The sequence below is a fragment of the Brassica napus genome, chromosome C5 (genome assembly GCF_020379485.1).
Source record: "Brassica napus cultivar Da-Ae chromosome C5, Da-Ae, whole genome shotgun sequence".
Lineage (NCBI taxonomy): Eukaryota > Viridiplantae > Streptophyta > Magnoliopsida > Brassicales > Brassicaceae > Brassica > Brassica napus.
Genome location: NC_063448.1, coordinates 16,035,046 through 16,054,689, shown reverse-complemented (window position 1 = coordinate 16,054,689; position 19,644 = coordinate 16,035,046). Strand labels below are relative to the sequence as shown.

At 40.9% G+C, this 19,644-nt stretch overlaps 2 protein-coding genes across 2 annotated transcripts; both read right to left on the bottom strand.

Annotated features, from left to right (window-relative positions):
- Positions 1–1,750: 1,750 nt before the first annotated feature.
- On the bottom strand, positions 1,751–3,202 carry LOC125587113. The gene has a single exon (XM_048757260.1). It carries the CDS (start codon positions 3,200–3,202, stop codon positions 1,751–1,753), a length of 1,452 nt encoding a protein of 483 aa, XP_048613217.1.
- Positions 3,203–3,691: 489 nt separating this feature from the next.
- On the bottom strand, positions 3,692–4,547 carry LOC125587112. The gene is made up of 3 exons (XM_048757259.1): positions 4,447–4,547; positions 3,966–4,124; positions 3,692–3,890 (listed from the first exon to the last, which is right to left on the bottom strand). The coding sequence occupies exons 1-3, from the start codon at positions 4,545–4,547 to the stop codon at positions 3,692–3,694; spliced, it is 459 nt and encodes a 152-aa protein (XP_048613216.1).
- Between the last annotated feature and the right edge of the window lie 15,097 nt (positions 4,548–19,644).

Genomic DNA, 19,644 nt, shown 5'->3' with positions numbered 1-19,644 from the left:
CAAAGCCCGTCCTCTCTAGTAGACACTCCACAAAACACCACTCTACGCGATCATATGCCTTAGACATATCTGTCTTAATGGCCATGAAGTTTGAGTCGATGCCATCCTTCGTCCTTAAAGCATGTACCATCTCATGTGCCACCAAGATATTGTCTGTTATAAGGCGACCACTAACGAAAGCACCCTGCGTGTCTGAGACAATCTCTGGTAGAATTCTTTTCAGCCTATTGCAAAGAATTTTTGAGATGATCTTGTAATGTACTGAGCAGAGACTGATAGGCCTCAGCTCTGTCATCCTTGATGGGTTAGTGATTTTAGGCAGAAGGCAGATTTGCGTATGATTCCAACCAGTGGGTAAGATCGCCGTTTGAAAGAAACCCTGTACCTCACGGACTGTAGTTGCCCCCACCGTAGACCAGAACCGCTTATAAAAAGTGCCCGTTAATCCATCAGCCCCCGGAGCACTATCCTCTTTGATAGAAAAGGCCGCATTCTTAACTTCCTCAGAAAGTACTGGAGCCGTCAGCATCGTGTTCATTGCAGGAGACACTCTACTTTGGAACCCTTCAAACAGACTTTCCAAGTCCCAAGGATTTGAACTTGTAAAAATATCACGAAAGTACTCCACTGCAATGTTACCCTTCGATCCTTCAGAGAAGTGTTCTCTACCCTGGGAATCCTTAAGCAAAAGGATGTTATTCCGGTTCTTGCGACCTTTGGCACAGAGGTGGAAGTACTTGGTGTTCCTGTCACCAAGTTTAAGCCATCTCACCCTACTACGTTGCCGCCAAAAGGATTCCTCATCACGGTACGCTTTACACAAATCTCGTCTTAGCATTTTTAACCGCTGCCAGCAAGGTGCTGTCTTTGATATTTCTTTCTCCAGCGCCTCTCTTCCATTTGGCGAGCTCTCTCCTACACCTGTTGATTCGCTCCAACAAAGGTGTCTCGTTTTCTGATGCGTCAACCCCCCAACCAAGCTTGACTATCTCCTCCACGCCTTTCTGCTTTGCTAACCTCTTATCAAAACCGAAGCGGCCTCTCCCCATTTCTCTTTCCTCCAATGCAAATTTGATCAAAATGGGTCTATGATCAGAGACTAGCATCTCCAAATACTCCATGTGAGCTCTGGGGAACAGTCGGAACCATTCATCATTCCCAAAACTGCGATCTAAACGGCATTGCACCCAAACATTATCTCTCTTACCAGACCATGACAGACAGTTCCCAGAGCTTTTGATTTCCTTAATCTTGCAGTTGTCCACCAGATTCCGAAAATCCCAGAAAGTTGAGTCATGTCTATCCGGACCACCAACCTTCTCTGCCGCAGTGAGCAATTCATTAAAATCACCCACCAAAACCCACGGCTCATTCCGTACCATCCCAACGGTAGAGAGCCTGTCCCAAACAGCCTTCCTACGAGCTCTAACTGGATCACCATATATGCAGGAGAGGAAAAATGCCAAAGAACCCATCCTCACCTTCAAGTCAATAATCCTCTTATCAGCCTCTAAAACTTCCACCTCAAAACTACTCTTCCAAAACACTGCCAAGCCACCACTCAGACCCACCAGCTCAACAGTAAGTAACTCATCGTAACCAAATTCTTTCTGTAACCCAACCATGTACTCACGTTTTTGTTTTGTCTTCATCAAAAATAAAAAATCCGTGAAATGATCTCTCCTCATTTCATGGAGACGGTGAACTGTCTCGTCGCTTCCAGCTCCTCGACAGTTCCAACTCATGATGCTCATTGGGGGAGCAGCGGCTTCAAATCGGAAGCCACCGTAGGTTGAAGGGGTTTTGGAGATTTTGAAGAATGTTCTCCAACATTCACAGGAGCCTTTCGCTTAGCCTGATTCCCACCAAGAGTCGCAGTAGATTCTTCTCCATCACCCACTGGACTGTCTCTCTTGCCCGTATGGTCTAAGTCCTGAGCCTGACCTGAAGGGCGCTGACTGCATATGCGTTTCCAGCGTTGAGGTCTACGACGACTTTTCTTAACAGCCTCATTAGCCCCGGTACATAGGTTACCTGTAGAGGTTCCCACTCTAAAGACCGTTGGACCAAGGGAAGAAGAAGACGAAGAAACTTCCAGGTTGTCAGAAGGGAAGCTTGTCCGATCCTTTACAGATTTCAAGTCAGCCTCAGAAAAGGCTGAACGTTCTCTAGTCACTGCAACTCGTTTACCTGGACGATCATGTTCTTGAAAGTTGAAAGCATGGCCCTTCCCTTTATTAATGTCATGAGATATGCGCGGTGCACTACCCAGATTATCTTCAAACCCTGGTTGCAAAGATTGTTGCACTCTAGTGATTCTGGCCTGTCTCTCCGTTGGATCACTATGTGAAATGTACTGCAAGGCCATGTCTCTTTCTTTCTGAGGCATCTCAGGGAATAGCAGAGCAAACCCAGGAGGCACTACTGGATGTTCGATCAGTAAAGGCATCTGCTTCGAGCTTCCACCAATAGCATCAGATTTCTCCCTAACACGTGAATCTTTAACAGCGTCTTTATTGGCTGGAAGCGGTCCCCTGTTTTTGAGGAAAGGACAGCTTGGACGTTCATGGGTTAAGCGCTGACAATGAAAGCAACGTTTCCTCAACTTCTCATATTCATATTCGATGATCACTCTTCCCCCCTTTGGTAGATTTAAAGGTTTAATAGCGATTGCTGGGTTGGCTATATCCAGTCGAACTTGGGCCCGAATGTACGCTTCTTTTTGGGACGCTTTAGGGTCATAAGCGATCTCAATCACTCTTCCCACTTTGGATGCTAAGAAGTCCATTGTCTCCAGAGGATAGTGATTCACCGGGATTCTACTGATTCGAACCCATACATCCACACTAGTCAAGAAATTCGCCGGCGGCGACGGGATCCATCGATCAAGCAGCATGGTCCAGTTATTGTAGGTCCAAGGTCGGTCTTTTAACACCATCAACAAGTCTTCTTCCCTTTCGAAAATAAACTGAAACTTGTCACGCGACAAGGCGATTCCACGGACTCTTTCATACACTCTCCATATCCTAGGCATCTTCTCGATCATCTTGTCCATAGCTTGACATTCAGGGTTCAAGAGTCTTCCCAAAAGACTGGTTGCGTTTTCATCGAACACATGAAATCTAGGACTATCAGGCAGATCCACCGGTTCTTCATCGTGCAACGATAAGGCGTTGATTGCCTTCTGAAGATTTTCCGCCATTCCAGTCAAACAAAAACACAACTCCTTGGCTCTCCGACGGCGATGCAAGTCGAGTTTGGGGAGAAGGTCTACGCAAATCGACCTATAATTGCTATTAAGACTGCAATATTCAGTGATGATTTTGATGGAAATCATTGGAATTGATTATGTAAGGATTAATTAACGGAAACCAAAAAGGAAAGTGATGAGGCGATAAGGAATGTGGACAAAGTAAATTGGGAAAATGGGAGAAATAATGGGGAAGAAAAAGGGAGTTCAGACCCTTTGATTTTTCAATCACGCAAAAAAACAATCAATTCTCACCCAAAATTTAAAGGCGACCCAAAAAAGGAAACACACCACCACCGTGACAGAAAAGCAAAACCAAATCGGAAAAGAATTCCGGTAGAGAGCCCAAAAAAACGTGTTGTTTACAAAACCATAGCATTAGTCTTATGTAAGGAAATTAAATACATAGCAAAAAAAAATTAGAGAAAAGTATAAATCAATTTACTTGGGTCGGATAGGGTATGGAGCCATCTCAACCACGTCGGAAAGAATAATCAGAGTTTTACTCTCGTGCACCAGCGCCTTCTTTGCTTCCTCAGCAGAAGCAAACTCAACAAAGGCACAGCCCACATGCTCACCCTCGCGGTTTACAACAAGACGAACACGACGAACTTCTCCAACATCTTTGTAGTAAAGGATGCTGTGTAAATGTGGCGGGCAAAATATCAGTAATGAAAAGCTTGCTCAAAAGGTAATTCAAAGTGGTACTACTTACAGATTATTTTTTCTTATTCTGGGAGGGAGATTATAAACAAAGATTCTATTTTTTCTTAAGGCTACTTCCTCGGCAAAATCACAAGTTTCATCAAAACCTTCCTCCACAGCCTCATCTTCTTGGATCAAACGGTTTTCTCGTGCAAGGTAGTCTTCGTACCTGGAAGATCAAAATTCCATGTGATCAACATGCATACCAAGAAATTCGATTTAAATACATATAGTTAAATCTCTTACCAAACTTGGTGATCGATGCAATACCTAATTAACAAAAATAAAAATAATGATAATAATGTTAGTCTTCTTGTATTTTGGTTGGGCAAGATAGATTGGTGACAAAGAGAGTCTTATTTCTTACAGAAACTGCCTGAATTTAACAACCAAAGTGTGTTAGCACGATTCTAAGGAGGAAACACACAAAAAAGTAGCCTCATCTAAAGCTTCATTTTGGCAGCTCTAAAGGCTAAATGTTCCGTGAATACCTCAACAAAACTTGGAGTTTCATCAAGTCCTTCTGGATCATCTTCTTCATAGGAAGTTTCATAAAGTCTTTCTTCTGTCTCATCTTCATCTTCATCTTCATCTTAGTCTTCATAACTGAAATTTTGTGAAAACCAAAGTGGTCTCTCTCCATGTATACAAAAAAAAAGAAGAAAAAAAAAACATGAGAGAAATAGTTAAATCTGACCAGAGCTTCTCTGCAAGGTTGTACTTGGGTTGGAGATGGTAGAGAGGGAGCTTAGAAACATCAAGAAAATTTTTGTGCTCAAGCAAATATTCACCATTCATTAGTTTCAGCAAACCCATAGCCCACATTCTTACCCTCGGGATTAACAATAAGTCGAACACTAACAACTTCTCCAACATAACTGAAGTAATCAATGCTGTAAAAAGAGGAGAATAAAGGCTTAAGTAATCCAAAATATATCAGGCAATGGAAGCGGAAAAAAGCAAAGGCTATACTTACATATGAAATAGTTTCGTCTGAGGAGAGAGATTGGAAACAAAGAGAACATTCTGCATTCAACAGGCTAGTGTGTTAGGACCGACTCTAAGTAGAAAAAGGACTTAGCAAAACATAGCAGACTTGTCAGAAGGATTTTGAAGGTAACGGGAAGAGGTACCTCAACAAAATTGGGAGGTGTCTCATCTTCTTCTCGTAGAATGTATTCTTTGTTTGCACGACCTCTACCGAAAGGAGTGTTGGTTATTTGGGTTGTAACCCGAATAGTTGTGAATTATATACTTGGATAATGATTGAATCGCCGTGCTTTCCTTAAAGAGTATTTCGATACTATTCTAAGCTTTGGGTTACACGAAATCCCTTTGTAGGATAAGACAATCAAAGTTTCACTCTTGTTCTAGGTTAAGATATAAGAGTAACAAATAAAGCTTTAGTGCTTATATGTGTTTCTTCAAAGTCTTTGATGATCTTTGAACAATGAATCTTTTTCTCTCTTTTTCTTACTAACTATTAGTTTCTGATTTTTTTCTATAACCATTTGTCAGTGCCTACACCTCCTTATATAGAAAATGAAGAGTTGCAACCAATAGTTGCAATGGTTAAACCAGAAGTTGCAAAAGTTAATGAAGAGTTGCAATGGTTAATCACCAAAGGTTGCAAATATCAATATGGTTAATTACCAAAGGTTGCAATCATTAATGGTTGCAAGGTTTCATTATATAGTTGCAATTGTTCATATAAACAATTGCAATGGTTCATATATAATATTACACTCATTCTCTTCAATATATAACAATCCTCCCACATTTAATAGTGTAATCATAGATTCATTAAATAAATCATACATATATCAAACTCATGCATAAATGAAAATGTTCGAAGAATTGAATTTTCATCTTAGTGTATTACACATTCTAAATGTCTGAGAATCAGGATATCCTACGGATTGAATTCCTCAATCCATTTTGGGCATATGAAGATAATATACACATGTGTTTCCACACTACTCTAAATGTTTATATTTGACACTATTATTAGTCATGTGTCCCAATCCATTCTTGAGTGCGTACAAAACCAAGTCCCAGCTTATTGAAGCGGCATCACTTCACACTCATATAGGTAAATACTTTCACTCATGCACCTGTAAATGCATTTTTTCAAAGTATTTATTAAGAATAATATTTCAACATATCTCATTCTTGCAGGTCCAAGTACATACCTTGGGATGAAAAAAAAAAAATGTGCTTCAATCTTTAAGTGTAGGCTTTCCACATTGAATTCAGCCTCTAACGTCGTATTAGAGGGGAATTGGGTATCCCACCATTAAAGATTTAAAATGGACTTTAAACCAATCCCTTTAATCGACTTAATCACTAAGTCCCTAGCTAATCCTTTCGTCAAATGATCAGCTAAATTTTGTTGAGACCGAACAAACTCTATTGTAATCACCCCGTGAGTGATCAGCTCACGTACTGTGCTATGTCTAACGCCCAAATGTCTAGACTTACCATTACACACTTGGCTATAGGCCTTAGCCAAGGTAGCTTGACTATACAACGGATAGAAATTGGTGATACTGGTTTCGGCCACAATGGAATCTCGTACACTAAGTTTCTTAGCCACTCTGCTTCTTTACCATCAGCTGCTAATGCTACGAATTCCGACTCCATAGTCGAACTTGTAATGCAAGTTTGCTTCTTGGAAGCCCAAGAAATGACACCTCCCCCAAGCAAAAACACCCAACCACTTGTAGAAAAATGATCTTCTATGTTGGTAATCCAACTTGCATCTGAATATCCTTCTAGCACCGAAGGAAATCCGACATATGTCAAACCATAATTAATGGTTCCTTTCAAATACTTGAGCACCATTTTTAAGGCTTGCCAATGTTGAGTACTAGGATTACTAGTGTATATACTCAACCTTCTTACAGCGTAAGCTATATCTGGCCTAGTGCTCGTCATGGCATACATTAAGTAGCCAATCACTTGTGAATATTCGAGTTGTGATACTGCTTGTCCTGCATTAGGCATAAGCTTCACACTCGCATCCATGGGAGTGCTCATTGGAGAACAATTCTCACAATTGAACTTCTTAAGAATTTTCTCAATGTAATGAAATTGTGTCAAAGATTGTCCTTTAGTTTCACGTTTGATTCTAATTCCAAGAATCACATCCGCCTCCCCCATGTCTTTCATTGCAAAATTTGATGACAAAAATGCTTTTGTAAGCTCTACTTGTCTAAGGTCAGTACCAAAGATCAACATGTCATCAACATACAAGCAAATGATTACTCCGTTACCGGATTCGTCAAATTTGCTATATAAACACTTATCCGATTGGTTTAACATGAAAACATTTGATAAGACAACCTCATCAAACCTTTGATGCCACTGCTTAGGTGCTTGCTTTAGCCCATACAATGATTTGATCAACTTACACACCTTATGCTCATTACCAGGCATAACAAAACCTTCAAGTTGCTTCATATACACCTCTTCTTCCAAAATACCATTTAAGAACGCTGTCTTAACATCCATTTCGTGAACCACAAGGTAATTAATTGCTGCCAAAGCAATTAATAATCTTATAGAAGAGATCCTAGCAACTGGAGCATATGTATCGAAATAATCAATACCTTCTCTTTGTTTAAAGCCTTGAATAACCAATCGTGCTTTAAACTTGTCTATTGTTCCATCAACTTTCATCTTCTTTTTGAAGATCCATTTGCAGCCTAAAAGCTTGCAACCAGGTGGGAAATCCGACAAGATCCAAGTATTATTTCCCATGATGGAGTCCATCTCATCATTTATTGCTTCTTTCCAAAACGAAACATCTTGAGAATTCATAGCTTCACTAAAAGTTCTTGGATCATTATCAATATGATAACAATATGAGTGTTGGAAACCAATCTCATCTCTTGATCCTTCAACTAAATATATTTGAAAATCAGGACCAAATGATTTTTCAATCCTTCCTCGTTTTCTCCTACGGAGCATAGGTGACATGTCAGGAGGCACTAAAGTGTCGTCTCCTTTATTAGCTCTACTTGAACTTGGTACCAAATCTTTTGGCATAGGTATAGATGAAAACCGATTTTCATCAAATATTGCATCTCTTGATTCAATTACAGTGTGAACTGCTACTGAATCATTAGGATCTATTACATAAAACCTATAAGCTTTGGAATGCTCTGCATATCCAATAAAAATGCAATCAATACCCCTCTCTCCCAAAGTTTTAATTTTGGGTTGGTGTAGTCTTACAACAGCCCTACATCCCTAAACTCGAAGATAATTCAAGTTTGGTTTTCTCTTATACCAAAGTTCAATAAGGGTAATTTTGTTCTTTTTGATAGGAACTCTATTTAATAAATAGCAAGCTGTTAACATGGTTTCACCCCCAAATCCGTCACTTAATCCCGAGTAAGATAACATGGAATTAACCATTTCTTTCAGGATTCCATTTTCCTTTCTGATACACCATTTTGTTGTGGTGTATATGGAGCCGTTGTGGAAACCCTTAAAAAACAAAAAAAAAAGAATGGTCTTTTTGGTGGTCAAGTCGCGAGCGATCAGATCGATCGAGAGGTTCGAAGTACGAGGTAGTCGAAGAATTCATCGTGAGTGAACTATGAGTCGAATAAGCTGCTCGACCAAAGTTAAAAGATGTCTTAGATTGATCAAACGAATGTTTTGGAAGCATAACATTTTTGGAAGCACAACGTTATAGAAGCTCGATGTTTTAGAAGCACGACGTTTCTTAACCACGAAGTAATCCACGAAACTTCGTATCAGCGGAATATTAATTCGGAGACGTCATAAGTCGGAAGAAGGATGAAATCCAAGCAGGATGGGAAGTAAGCAGGACGAGATCAAAGCACGACGGGAAAACCCGAAGTTGGGCGGAAACCCTAATTTCGGTATTATGAATTTTTCGGGGAAGCCGGAGGCTCGGAAAATATTTTCCGTCAGGTCAGGATTCATTTGGAGTTTATTAAAAATATTCAGATCATCAGAACGGGTGTCGAAAAATATTGGGATTGATCGCGGGATGAAAAATTCACCGGAAAGGCCAAAATTGGACGAATGGACCGAGAAGCTCGAGGTGGCTCTATTAATGAGATCAGGAGGTGGTGGAAACTGCCTGGCATGGTATGTGTCAAGGGAAGCATGAGGTGTTCCAGTAAAAATGATCACAGCATGCGGAGTGACACATAGAAGCACGAGGTGGAACGGCCAAGCACGAGATGTCGCGATGCATGCAACCGAAGCATGCGGTCTGACATGTGGAGGACGTGTTGTCTCCTTGCATGGAGCCAGGCCATGCATCCAGACAGGTAGAGGGCATGGTGTCACCTTGCATGTGATCAGGCCATGCTGAAAGACAAGTGGAGCACAAGGTGCCGCTGCGCATGCGTCCGGAGCCATGCGAAGCGACACACGGGCTGCCACACGGCTTTTTTCTGATTGGTTGCTGATTCCTATAAATATCCCACGACTCCCTCTCATTTCAACACATCCAGAACACTTCAAAGTCAGTTTAAAACGTGAGAGAGAAAGCAAAGAAAGAAAGATCGAGTTTCGATAGTTTTCGAGCGATTTAGGCAGTTTTGGAGAACAATTACTCTGCCGATTTTGAGTCAGCACCTGGAGAAGGTTCTGTTCAGCTGAAGATCAGTCGAGTGAAGGTCAGTACAGACGTGGGTCTACTTGAGAAGGTCGGGAAAGGGTTCAGATCGCAGAAGTCGGGTTTGGGGTCAAGGCCACGGTCAACCAAAAACTGTGAGTTATGATCAATTGATTGTTGAGTTGTTTTCATGCAGGTTCCCGTTACTTGGAAGTTGGATCATGGCAGGAGGCCGGGTCTAACTGAGTAACGGTTTGATTAGTTAATAGTTTAGTTTAGGTTGATTGAGTTGATAGCATGCTTGTTATTGCTTGAGAATCGTAGTAGCATGCTAATGGTTAGGTTGATTGGTTAGTTAGCGAATGCTGAATGCTTAGATGATATCGCTAAGTTGTGGATAGTTAGGTATTATGGAATTAGTCTTTATGCTAGATTATGGAATGTGGTTGATTGTGTTATGATTATTACTTGGAACCTTGGTTATATTATCGGGTTTAGTATTGGTTATATTTTGGCCGACATCATTTGTGTAACCCACAATGCAAGGCATATTAAGGGTGAGTTAGTGTTCCTTCAGACCTCGTACCTAGCGGGTTTAAGGAAACCCCTTATTTGCGGGATCGGGAAGACTCAGACGAATGGGGTCATGTCCTATGGCTGAGTATTACACGACGGTGTAATGTGGCAGTGACCCGAAGGACTGTGGGCTGTCGCGCGGTGACCCGAAGGACTGTGGGCCGCGGTCGGTTGAAAGTTCCTTCTTCCGGCCTTTGTGGTAGGGAGATAGGATATTGCCGATAGTGAAGGAGGAACCTAACGTCACCGGGGCCCGAGATAGTTATATATATTATATCGTGTTTTGGGTTGTTAAACCCTAATTTATTTCGAAGTTGAGTTTGGTGGTGAGCTAGCATAATGCTTGTTATCTTGCTATCTTTTTCCCTGCTGCGTATTTCTGATATTGCTTATTATTATTCGTTGAATTGGATTGAATTGTTGTTAGGTGAACCTCTCGCTTTAGATTTTTTGGGGAGGGATAGCGAGGGGTTGTATTTGTTAGTTGGGGATTGTAACTCGCTGAGTAATGCTAGATTACACTCTCTTCACTCGTTGTTGTTTTAGGTGACTAGTAGTGAGCTTGTAGAGGTCGCGGAAAGCTAGGCCGGCTGGTGTAGATTTGCATCTTTTTGCTTAAGACGCTTTCAGAGTATAAGTATGTACTTTTTCTCGCTTGGCATGCCACTACTTGTATAATATTTTGTGTGTTGTGAACCAGATATTATATAAGATAAATAAAATCGACGTTTTGTGGAAATGCCTTGTTGTTTCTGATATTATCTTGTCCGAGCTAACACAACGCCAGGTTGAGGTACGGGTTGAGAAGCCTTAGGCTTTGACCTGACGGGACGTGTTAGTGGGCGGGCTGGCCTAGTCATGAATTGCACTTTTTGTGACCTTGGCTGGAGCGCCCGTTAACCCGTCTTGTAGCGCTCCCGAACCTTGGTAGACGGTCGGGCCGTCGGTCATGTTCTTGTTTGATTGTTGGCCGGTGGTTCGACCTATGCCTAGAATGGTTCGGGGGTGTTATAGAGGTGGTATCAGAGCATGGTTTCGTCCATGCGTGACACAAGTGCTTTTTAACAATTTTATCGAGTCAAAGGAGTCGCAAAAAGATGTTTAGGAAACCAGCCGCTTCCCGTAATAGGTTTAATAGGAATAGGACTTACCCTTTTGATTGTGTGCAGATGGCTAATCGCGGGATAGGTGATGATGGAGGAGGTCGGATATGGGGAGAGGGTATGGATTGGACATGCGGAGGATTGGGCTACAGATCTGATCAGGATGATGGAAATGGCGTTAGTGAGATGTTTGGACATGATAGGAGCCCTCTACAGAGAACCAGATATTTTCCTGTTTACGGTAACATGACTAGAGTGAGAGAAGACAGTATGGCGAGCATTAGTCCAAGTCGTATTTGGCACCGGAGACATCAACATGATCAATCCGTTCAATCAAACCCAAGGCCAGATAAGAACCGTGCCACTGAAGGACCACAAGATCAAGGAACCGAAAACACCCTGAAGCATTTACATGACGTGATGATCGAGGCACTTGGTAACCAAGGCAGGCGTACTCATACCCCAGAAGTTTCCAAGCTATTATCTACCATGAAGAATATCGGATCCTACAAGTTCAAAGGAGGATCACATCCTATTGAAGCCGACAAGTGGATTACTATGATGGAGAAGAATTTTGAAGCCATGGAGTGCTCAGAGGAATACAAGAAGAAGATCGATGTGTACTATTTGGAAGGAGACACAACAGGATGGTTGGACAGTATAGACATGCAGTGTGGACACACAATCACATCATGGGAATCGTTCAAGGGAGAGTTTGAGAGGAAGTACTTTCCTCCAGAAGCGAAGCATCGGTTGGAGCACCAGTTCATGAACCTTATTCAAGGAGATAGGCCCGTAAGGAGTTATGAGTCAGAGTTCACAAGGTTGAGGCAACATGTCTTTGATGGGCGCGAAGATGAAGCAACTATGATCCGTAACTTTATGTACGGATTGAAGCCGAAGCTTGGAAGTCATTTAGCTAGAAGCAACTTTAGCAGCTTATCGGATCTGGTGGAAAAAGCTATTAATGTTGAGACTGTATTGGAGGCTGAAAGGAAGACCATACCGCATTCTGGTAGACATACCAAGTTTAGCCAAGGAGGAAGACCAAATTTCAACAAGGGTCCAAGGTCTAGCAAAGGCAAAGGGCAAAAATTTGGAGGCCAAACTAATTATCGCAGTAACACCGGAGTATGTTACATATGTGATCAACCGGGACACATTTTGAAGTTTTGTCCCAACAGACAACGGAGTAACCAACAAGGTTATTCATCGTTGAGGTGGAAGATGTCACTTGTTTCTTATGTGGAAGGAAGGACCATTATGCATCGTCATGTACAAGCAAACCAATCCATGCGACCCTTCTCGTGAACCGTCCAACAATTGAGCCAGCACCAAAGAAGCAAAACCTAGGAGGTAGGGTTTATGCCTTAGGTGTGGAAAACCCAGACAATGCAGGACCGTCAAGCGGTCCCATCACAGGTATTGTGGGTGCTTAACCTCCTCTTTTTATTGAACTAAATTTAGTTGTTGGAATCTAGTTAGTCTGCTGGTTAAGTATAGATTGCTTGATCGCTAGGTTGCGCGTTTAGAAATTTTGGATGATGAGTGATGGTTGTGAGAATTTTGATTAGTATTTTTGTGATTGAGATATTGTTGATTGGGTTACTGTGGCAGAAACCATACATGTTGCTGGTAAACCCACACATGTATTGTTCTGACTCGGGGGCAACACATAGCTTTGTGACCCCTGAAGTAGATGTCCAGTTTTGGGATTGTTTTGTGGTTGACAGGGTAAATGTGGCCGTCTTGACCCCCGCAGACCAAATGTTGTAGGCACAGGGGGGTAACCCACGAATTGATAGAATGGTGGAACCAAGGTTTAAACCTGAAAACAAAGAGAACCGATTTTTTATGAGTTTTTAGAGTTTTATAATGCAAACAGAAACAAATATGAATATGAATCAAAATGATAATATGAATAAAAACAAATAGAAAAGGGATAGATTGATGGAGATGGGATCTTTGTTGCTGGATGTGTATCACTCTCAACAAGGATCAATGGATGGGAGATGAATGAAGATGGAACCGGTCTTGCTGGATGTGTATCACTCTCAAGATCGATTAATGGATGGAGATGGGATGATGGACGCCACAAAGTTCTGTGAAAGGAGGCTTTGATAAGTCAAGTTGCTCCAGAGTTGTTTCTCACACACTCAAAAGACTTAGAACAATAGTTTTGACAAAACTAGAAAAACTGAATAATTCATAATACTTTTAAAAATGGGTGATTTACAATGAAACAAAGACTAGAGCTTTATAGGCTCGACCAAGGACTCTCTAACAGTCATAAAATGAGATAAGGAAAGAAATAAAATCGAAATAATAAACTTGGAAGCAAAGGAATTGATGGCTCCTTGAAAACTAGCCGTTGGAGGCTTAATGATGAGAATCTTGGCCAAATGAATGTAGATGGTGTCCTCCTTGTATCTGGACGGTTTGAGGGGGTAAGTGAGCTTCCTGGGAATATTCTTAATGGTCTGGAAGGTGCTGATGTCGTGCATAGACTGAAGGAAAAAGAGCTGTTGGAGTTTTAATGCTTGTGACTCCAAATAAGGCAGTTTGGTGATAATGGGGATCTTCTTATTCCTATGTGGGCTGGTGCATGGGATGAAGTTGTAGAACTCTTCTGGCTCGTGTATAATGTCTCCTGGATATCTTGGTTTTGTCTGGACGTCGTCTGGTTCTCCTGGTTGGATTGGAATTGCTTGGAAAGGATCAAACCGAAAGATTGTCCAATCTTTCCATAAATAGCTCCGGTTGGGTTTAAGTGATTCTCCATTGAACCAACTGATCTCCTGGGTTCTGGTGTAGCAAAAGACTTCTGGAATACCTCCTGATTGGTTAAGATGATCTCCTGGTTCCCATAAATAGCTCTGGGTCGAACCAAGTTGAATTGGTTGGAGACTTTCCATAGATGACGTCGGTTTGGCCGGTTCTGTGGAATTGATCTTAACTCCTAATTTCCGTGGCCATTTCTCCTGATCTTGGGCTTTCTGGAAAGCTGATAAACTCCTCTTGACTCCTATGATGGGCTTTGCTTCAGGACGCTCCTTATTTGAGCTTGAATCTCCTTCTAAAGTTGGGTACTCGCAGATGGACGGGCTGAGAAACCTCTGACTTGTAAAATTCATATCTTCTGTCTCCGTGAATATTTTGGCCCAATTCAAATTGTCCTGAACTCCTTCTTGAGTGTAGAATCCATAAAAATTATCCTCGTCGTTTACAACCTCCTGGTTTGTAATATATGTCATTTTTAGTGAACGTATGTCCTGGCTGGCGCCTTGGCTGGTTGAGTAGGGCTTTGGGTTGACCTCTGGTTCAGTTGCTGATCTGATGACCACATCATCCCCTCCCTCTTGAAAAGGTTTCAACCTCGAAACTGTATAATCTGCACCAAGATAGAGCAAGTCAGCTTTCATTCTTTTTTGAGATTCTAAAGCCTTACCTTGGTAATGTTTTGGTTTTGCTTCTTTAAGCAATATGGACTGCATTGTCTCTTGAACAATCTTCTGGTCCATCACAAGAGTCACGCCTGGTGTTTCTTCTTCCTTAAATTCTTTCTCCTTAAGTCCTGTTACGACACCCTTTGAGAAAGACAAGTGCATTATACAAGAATTTGGAACCAATATATCAGATTGAATAAAACTATCACTTTTCATAGATAATTCTGTTTTCTCTTCTAGTGATGTTTCTATCAATGCTTTTTTGGTAGGGCAAACTACAGCAAAGTGTCCTCTTTTATGACATCTAGAACTTGTCTGATCTTTTAAATCTTTAAATTTAGAAGACTTACCTTGGCTGGATGCCTCTTCTTTCTTTGGGTTTGAAATCTCATCATTCCTTGGACTTAAATCATGAACAACTTTTAAATCCAACAAGGACTTTGAGATCGTGTCTTTCTTGACTTCAGGACCTGTCTTATCATCCTTGGACAAAGACAAGTGACTCATAACAGTGGAAGATGATTTATAAACAAATTTATCAAGTATAGGACTTACCTTGGCCTTCTCTTGAAAAATCGGTTTGTCTGATTTTTCTTTGGAACCATGAGTTAGATACCTCCTTGGGTATATCTTTTGGATCTTAGATCTTGTGAGTTCTGGTGAAAATTCATCCCTCATGACTTTCTTAAGATCTCTCCACGTTTTGATAGCTGGCTCCTTGTAAAACCATCTATCATCTTCTTCTTGTACCCACCATTTAAAGGCATTACCTCTTAGCTGATCAATGGCATAAGATAGTCTTTCTTCTTTCAGAATGTTGTTGTAGTGAAACCATTCATCAAGGTTCCTCTCCCAAAATAGGTAACTTCTTCCTCCTGAAAATGTAAAGAGTTCAATTTTATCAGCAAAAGATTTATGATCAAACCGAGAATTAGCAACATGATGAGTATGGGTTTGAGAAGTTGGATGTTGATTGATCCTTGAAGGATCTGGTGGTTTGGGCTCGACATAGACAGCCTCTGGTGAGTCTCCAAATCTCCTTTATCCTTGCTGTGGACGTTGGACTCGTGCCTTGTTTCTTTTCCTCAACTGAGCAATCCGATCATTGATCTCTTGCAAAGCTGTCAACTGTTGGTTCTGTTTGGCCATCTGACTTTGGCCGTGTGTTTTTCCTACCATGGCTTCCTGAAAACACTCTCAAAGATCAAGTGAAGGTATGGAAAATCCTGGTCGAATCAAAATAAGAACCAAAAATGCAAGCTAATTAAAATTAAACCGAGAAAATATGCAATGTTGAACCGAAATGAAATAAATTATGCAAAATGATTTTTGTTTTGGTTTTCTTAATGCAAATTTCGAAATGAAACAATAATAAATGAAAATGAACACAAATGAAAAGAAAATATGGAAAGCAACTAATGCTGAATTTTTTTTTTGAATTTTCTTTGGATGAAATGCAACAATTAAATATGCAAATGATATAAACTAAAGCTTAAAAATATTTTCTTTTTCTTTTCTGATGCAATCACGAAATGGACAAGTAGAAATAGTATGAAACAATAACTAGGATGATTTCTTTTGGCTTTTGAATTTATGAATGCAAAATGAAAAGGAATCAAATTCAAAACATAAATTTTTATGGGATTTTCTTTTATGGAAACTAATGAATGCAAACACTTTCTTTTGGGATTTTCGATTTTTAAATGAATCAAACAAAACTTTTTCTTTTCTTTTTCGTGGCTTTAAAGTATGATGAACAGAAAGAACAAAAATATGCAGAAACAAAACTTGAAACAAAAAGAAACAGTTTTTATGGATTTTCGGTTTATGAATGGAAAAACAAATGCAAGCAAGTATGAGATGCAAGGATAGATATCACCTGAGTCAGGAGCTTAAGCTCTGATACCAAAATGTTGTAGGCACAGGGGGGTAACCCACGAATTGATAGAATGGTGGAACCAAGGTTTAAACCTGAAAACAAAGAGAACCGATTTTTTATGAGTTTTTAGAGTTTTATAATGCAAACAGAAACAAATATGAATATGAATCAAAATGATAATATGAATAAAAACAAATAGAAAAGGGATAGATTGATGGAGATGGGATCTTTGTTGCTGGATGTGTATCACTCTCAACAAGGATCAATGGATGGGAGATGAATGAAGATGGAACCGGTCTTGCTGGATGTGTATCACTCTCAAGATCGATTAATGGATGGAGATGGGATGATGGACGCCACAAAGCTCTGTGAAAGGAGGCTTTGATAAGTCAAGTTGCTCCAGAGTTGTTTCTCACACACTCAAAAGACTTAGAACAATAGTTTTGACAAAACTAGAAAAACTGAATAATTCATAATACTTTCAAAAATGGGTGATTTACAATGAAACAAAGACTAGAGCTTTATAGGCTCGACCAAGGACTCTCTAACAGTCATAAAATGAGATAAGGAAAGAAATAAAATCGAAATAATAAACTTGGAAGCAAAGGAATTGATGGCTCCTTGAAAACTAGCCGTTGGAGGCTTAATGATGAGAATCTTGGCCAAATGAATGTAGATGGTGTCCTCCTTGTATCTGGACGGTTTGAGGGGGTAAGTGAGATTCCTGGGAATCTTCTTAATGGTCTGGAAGGTGCTGATGTCGCGCATAGACTGAAGGAAAAAGAGCTGTTGGAGTTTTAATGCTTGTGACTCCAAATAAGGCAGTTTGGTGATAATGGGGATCTTCTTATTCCTATGTGGGCTGGTGCATGGGATGAAGTTGTAGAACTCTTATGGCTCATGTATAATGTCTCCTGGATATCTTGGTTTTGTCTGGACGTCGTCTGGTTCTCCTGGTTGGATTGGAATTGCTTGGAAAGGATCAAACCGAAAGATTGTCCAATCTTTCCATAAATAGCTCCGGTTAGGTTTAAGTGATTCTCCATTGAACCAACTGATCTCCTGGGTTCTGGTGCAGCAAAGGACTTCTGGAATACCTCCTGATTGGTTAAGATGATGTCCTGGTTCCCATAAATATCTCTGGGTCGAACCAAGTTGAATTGGTTGGAGACTTTCCATAGATGACGTCGGTTTGGCCGGTTCTGTGGAATTGATCATAACTCCTAATTTCCGTGGCCATTTCTCCTGATATTGGGCTTTCTGGAAAGCTGATAAACTCCTCTTGACTCCTATGATGGGCTTTGCTTCAGGACGCTCCTTATTTGAGCTTTAATCTCCTTCTAAAGTTGGGTACTCGCAGATGGACGGGCTGAGAAACCTCTGACTTGTAAAATTCATATCTTCTGTCTCCGTGAATATTTTGGCCCAATTCCAACTGACCTGAACTCCTTCTTGAGTTTATAATCAATAAAAATTAGCCTCGTCTTTTAAAACCTCCTGGTTTGTAATATATGTCATTTTTAGTGCACGTATGTCCTGGCTGGCGCCTTGGCTGGTTGAGTAGGGCTTTGGGTTGACCTCTGGTTCAGTTGCTGATTTGATGACCACATCACCGAACCTTCAAGCAGATCAGTGTATCAAGAATGTTCCATTGGTCATTCAAGGCAAAGAGTTTGTGGCAGATTTGTTAATCGTGCCTTTGGAAGGGTACAAAGTAATCCTTGGAATGGATTGGTTATCAAGCTACAGAGTTCAGATCGACTGTGGAAAGGGAAGGTTGTTGTTTGGCAGAGGTAAATGACCAGAGATGGTATACTATGGAATCAGTCCTAGTATGACCGTGCCTTTGGTAGCAGCAATGAGAGTACAAGATTTGTTTCAAGATGGGAAGTGTATTTGGTAACTTTATCGGTTAGTGGAGGAGCCACTAATGATGAAGTTAAGGTCGAAGACATAAAAGTGGTCCAAGTGTTTGAGGATATCTTTGCACCACTAAAGGAATTACCTCCACCTCGGAGTAATTCATTTACGATCAATTTGGTGCCTGAAGCAAAACCTATAGCTAAGGCACCATATCGGATGGCACCTGCAGAGTTGGCTGAACTAAAGAAGCAATTGGAAGATCTATTGGAAAAGGGATTCATCCGGTCGAGCTCTTCACCTTGGGGAGCTCCTTTGCTATTTGTGAAGAAGAAGGACAGAAGCATGAGGCTGTGTATCGATTATCGTGGTATCAACAACATCACGATAAAAGATAAGTATCCTCTTCCGAGGATAGTCTAGTTGTTAGACCAACTAAAGGGAGCTAGTTAGTTTTCGAAGATTGATTTGGCATCAGGGTATCATCAAATTCCTATTGCCAAGTCAGACATCATGAAGACGGCGTTTCAGACGAGGTATGGGCAGTACGAGTTTGTAGTTATGCCCTTTGGTCTCACAAACGCACCTGCGGCTTTCATGTGTTTGATGAATGAAGTGTTTCACGACTACCTTGACAAATTCGTGAACATTTTCATTGATGACATCCTGGTGTACTCAAGAAGTAAGGCATAGTGAGCATCTGAGACTGGTTATGGAGAGGTTACGAAATCAGAAGCTATTTGCCAAGTTCAGCAAATGCTCGTTTTGGAAGAGAGAAATAGGATTTCTTGGTCATATTGTATCAGAAGAAGGCGTGGCTGCTGATCCAGAAAAGATCCAAGCCATACGGGAATGGCCTCAACCTACCACTGTGACAGAAGTGAGGAGTTTTCTCGGACTTGCGGGATATTTTCGGAAGTTTGTTAAGGACTTTTCCTCCATTGTAAAGCCTTTAACTAAACTTACCGGTAAAGGAGTTCCTTTCTTATGGGTGGAAGAAACCGAGAAGGCATTCAAGAAGTTGAAGGAAGCTCTCACAACCGCACATGTGTTAGCTTTGCCCGAGCAAGGTAAACCTCACTACAGGAAATGTGGGTATTAATAGCGTCGTAGCATAGCGTTTTTTGCTTCTCTGCTATTGTATATAAACACGGGCCTTTATAATAGCGTTTTTGAAATGTATAAGCTATCTTTGTAGTCGCGGGAAAATAAAATAATTCAGC

Coding starts and splice junctions, on each gene's coding strand:
- LOC125587113 (XM_048757260.1), bottom strand. CDS start 3,202: ATGGCGGAAAATCTTCAGAAGGCAATCAACGCCTTATCGTTGCACGAT.
- LOC125587112 (XM_048757259.1), bottom strand. CDS start 4,547: ATGAAGATGAAGATGAAGATGAGACAGAAGAAAGACTTTATGAAACTT. Junction 4,125..4,446: donor AAACTCCAAGTTTTGTTGAG/GTATTCACGGAA, acceptor TTGATCTTCCAG/GTACGAAGACTACCTTGCAC. Junction 3,891..3,965: donor AGAATAAGAAAAAATAATCT/GTAAGTAGTACC, acceptor ACATTTACACAG/CATCCTTTACTACAAAGATG.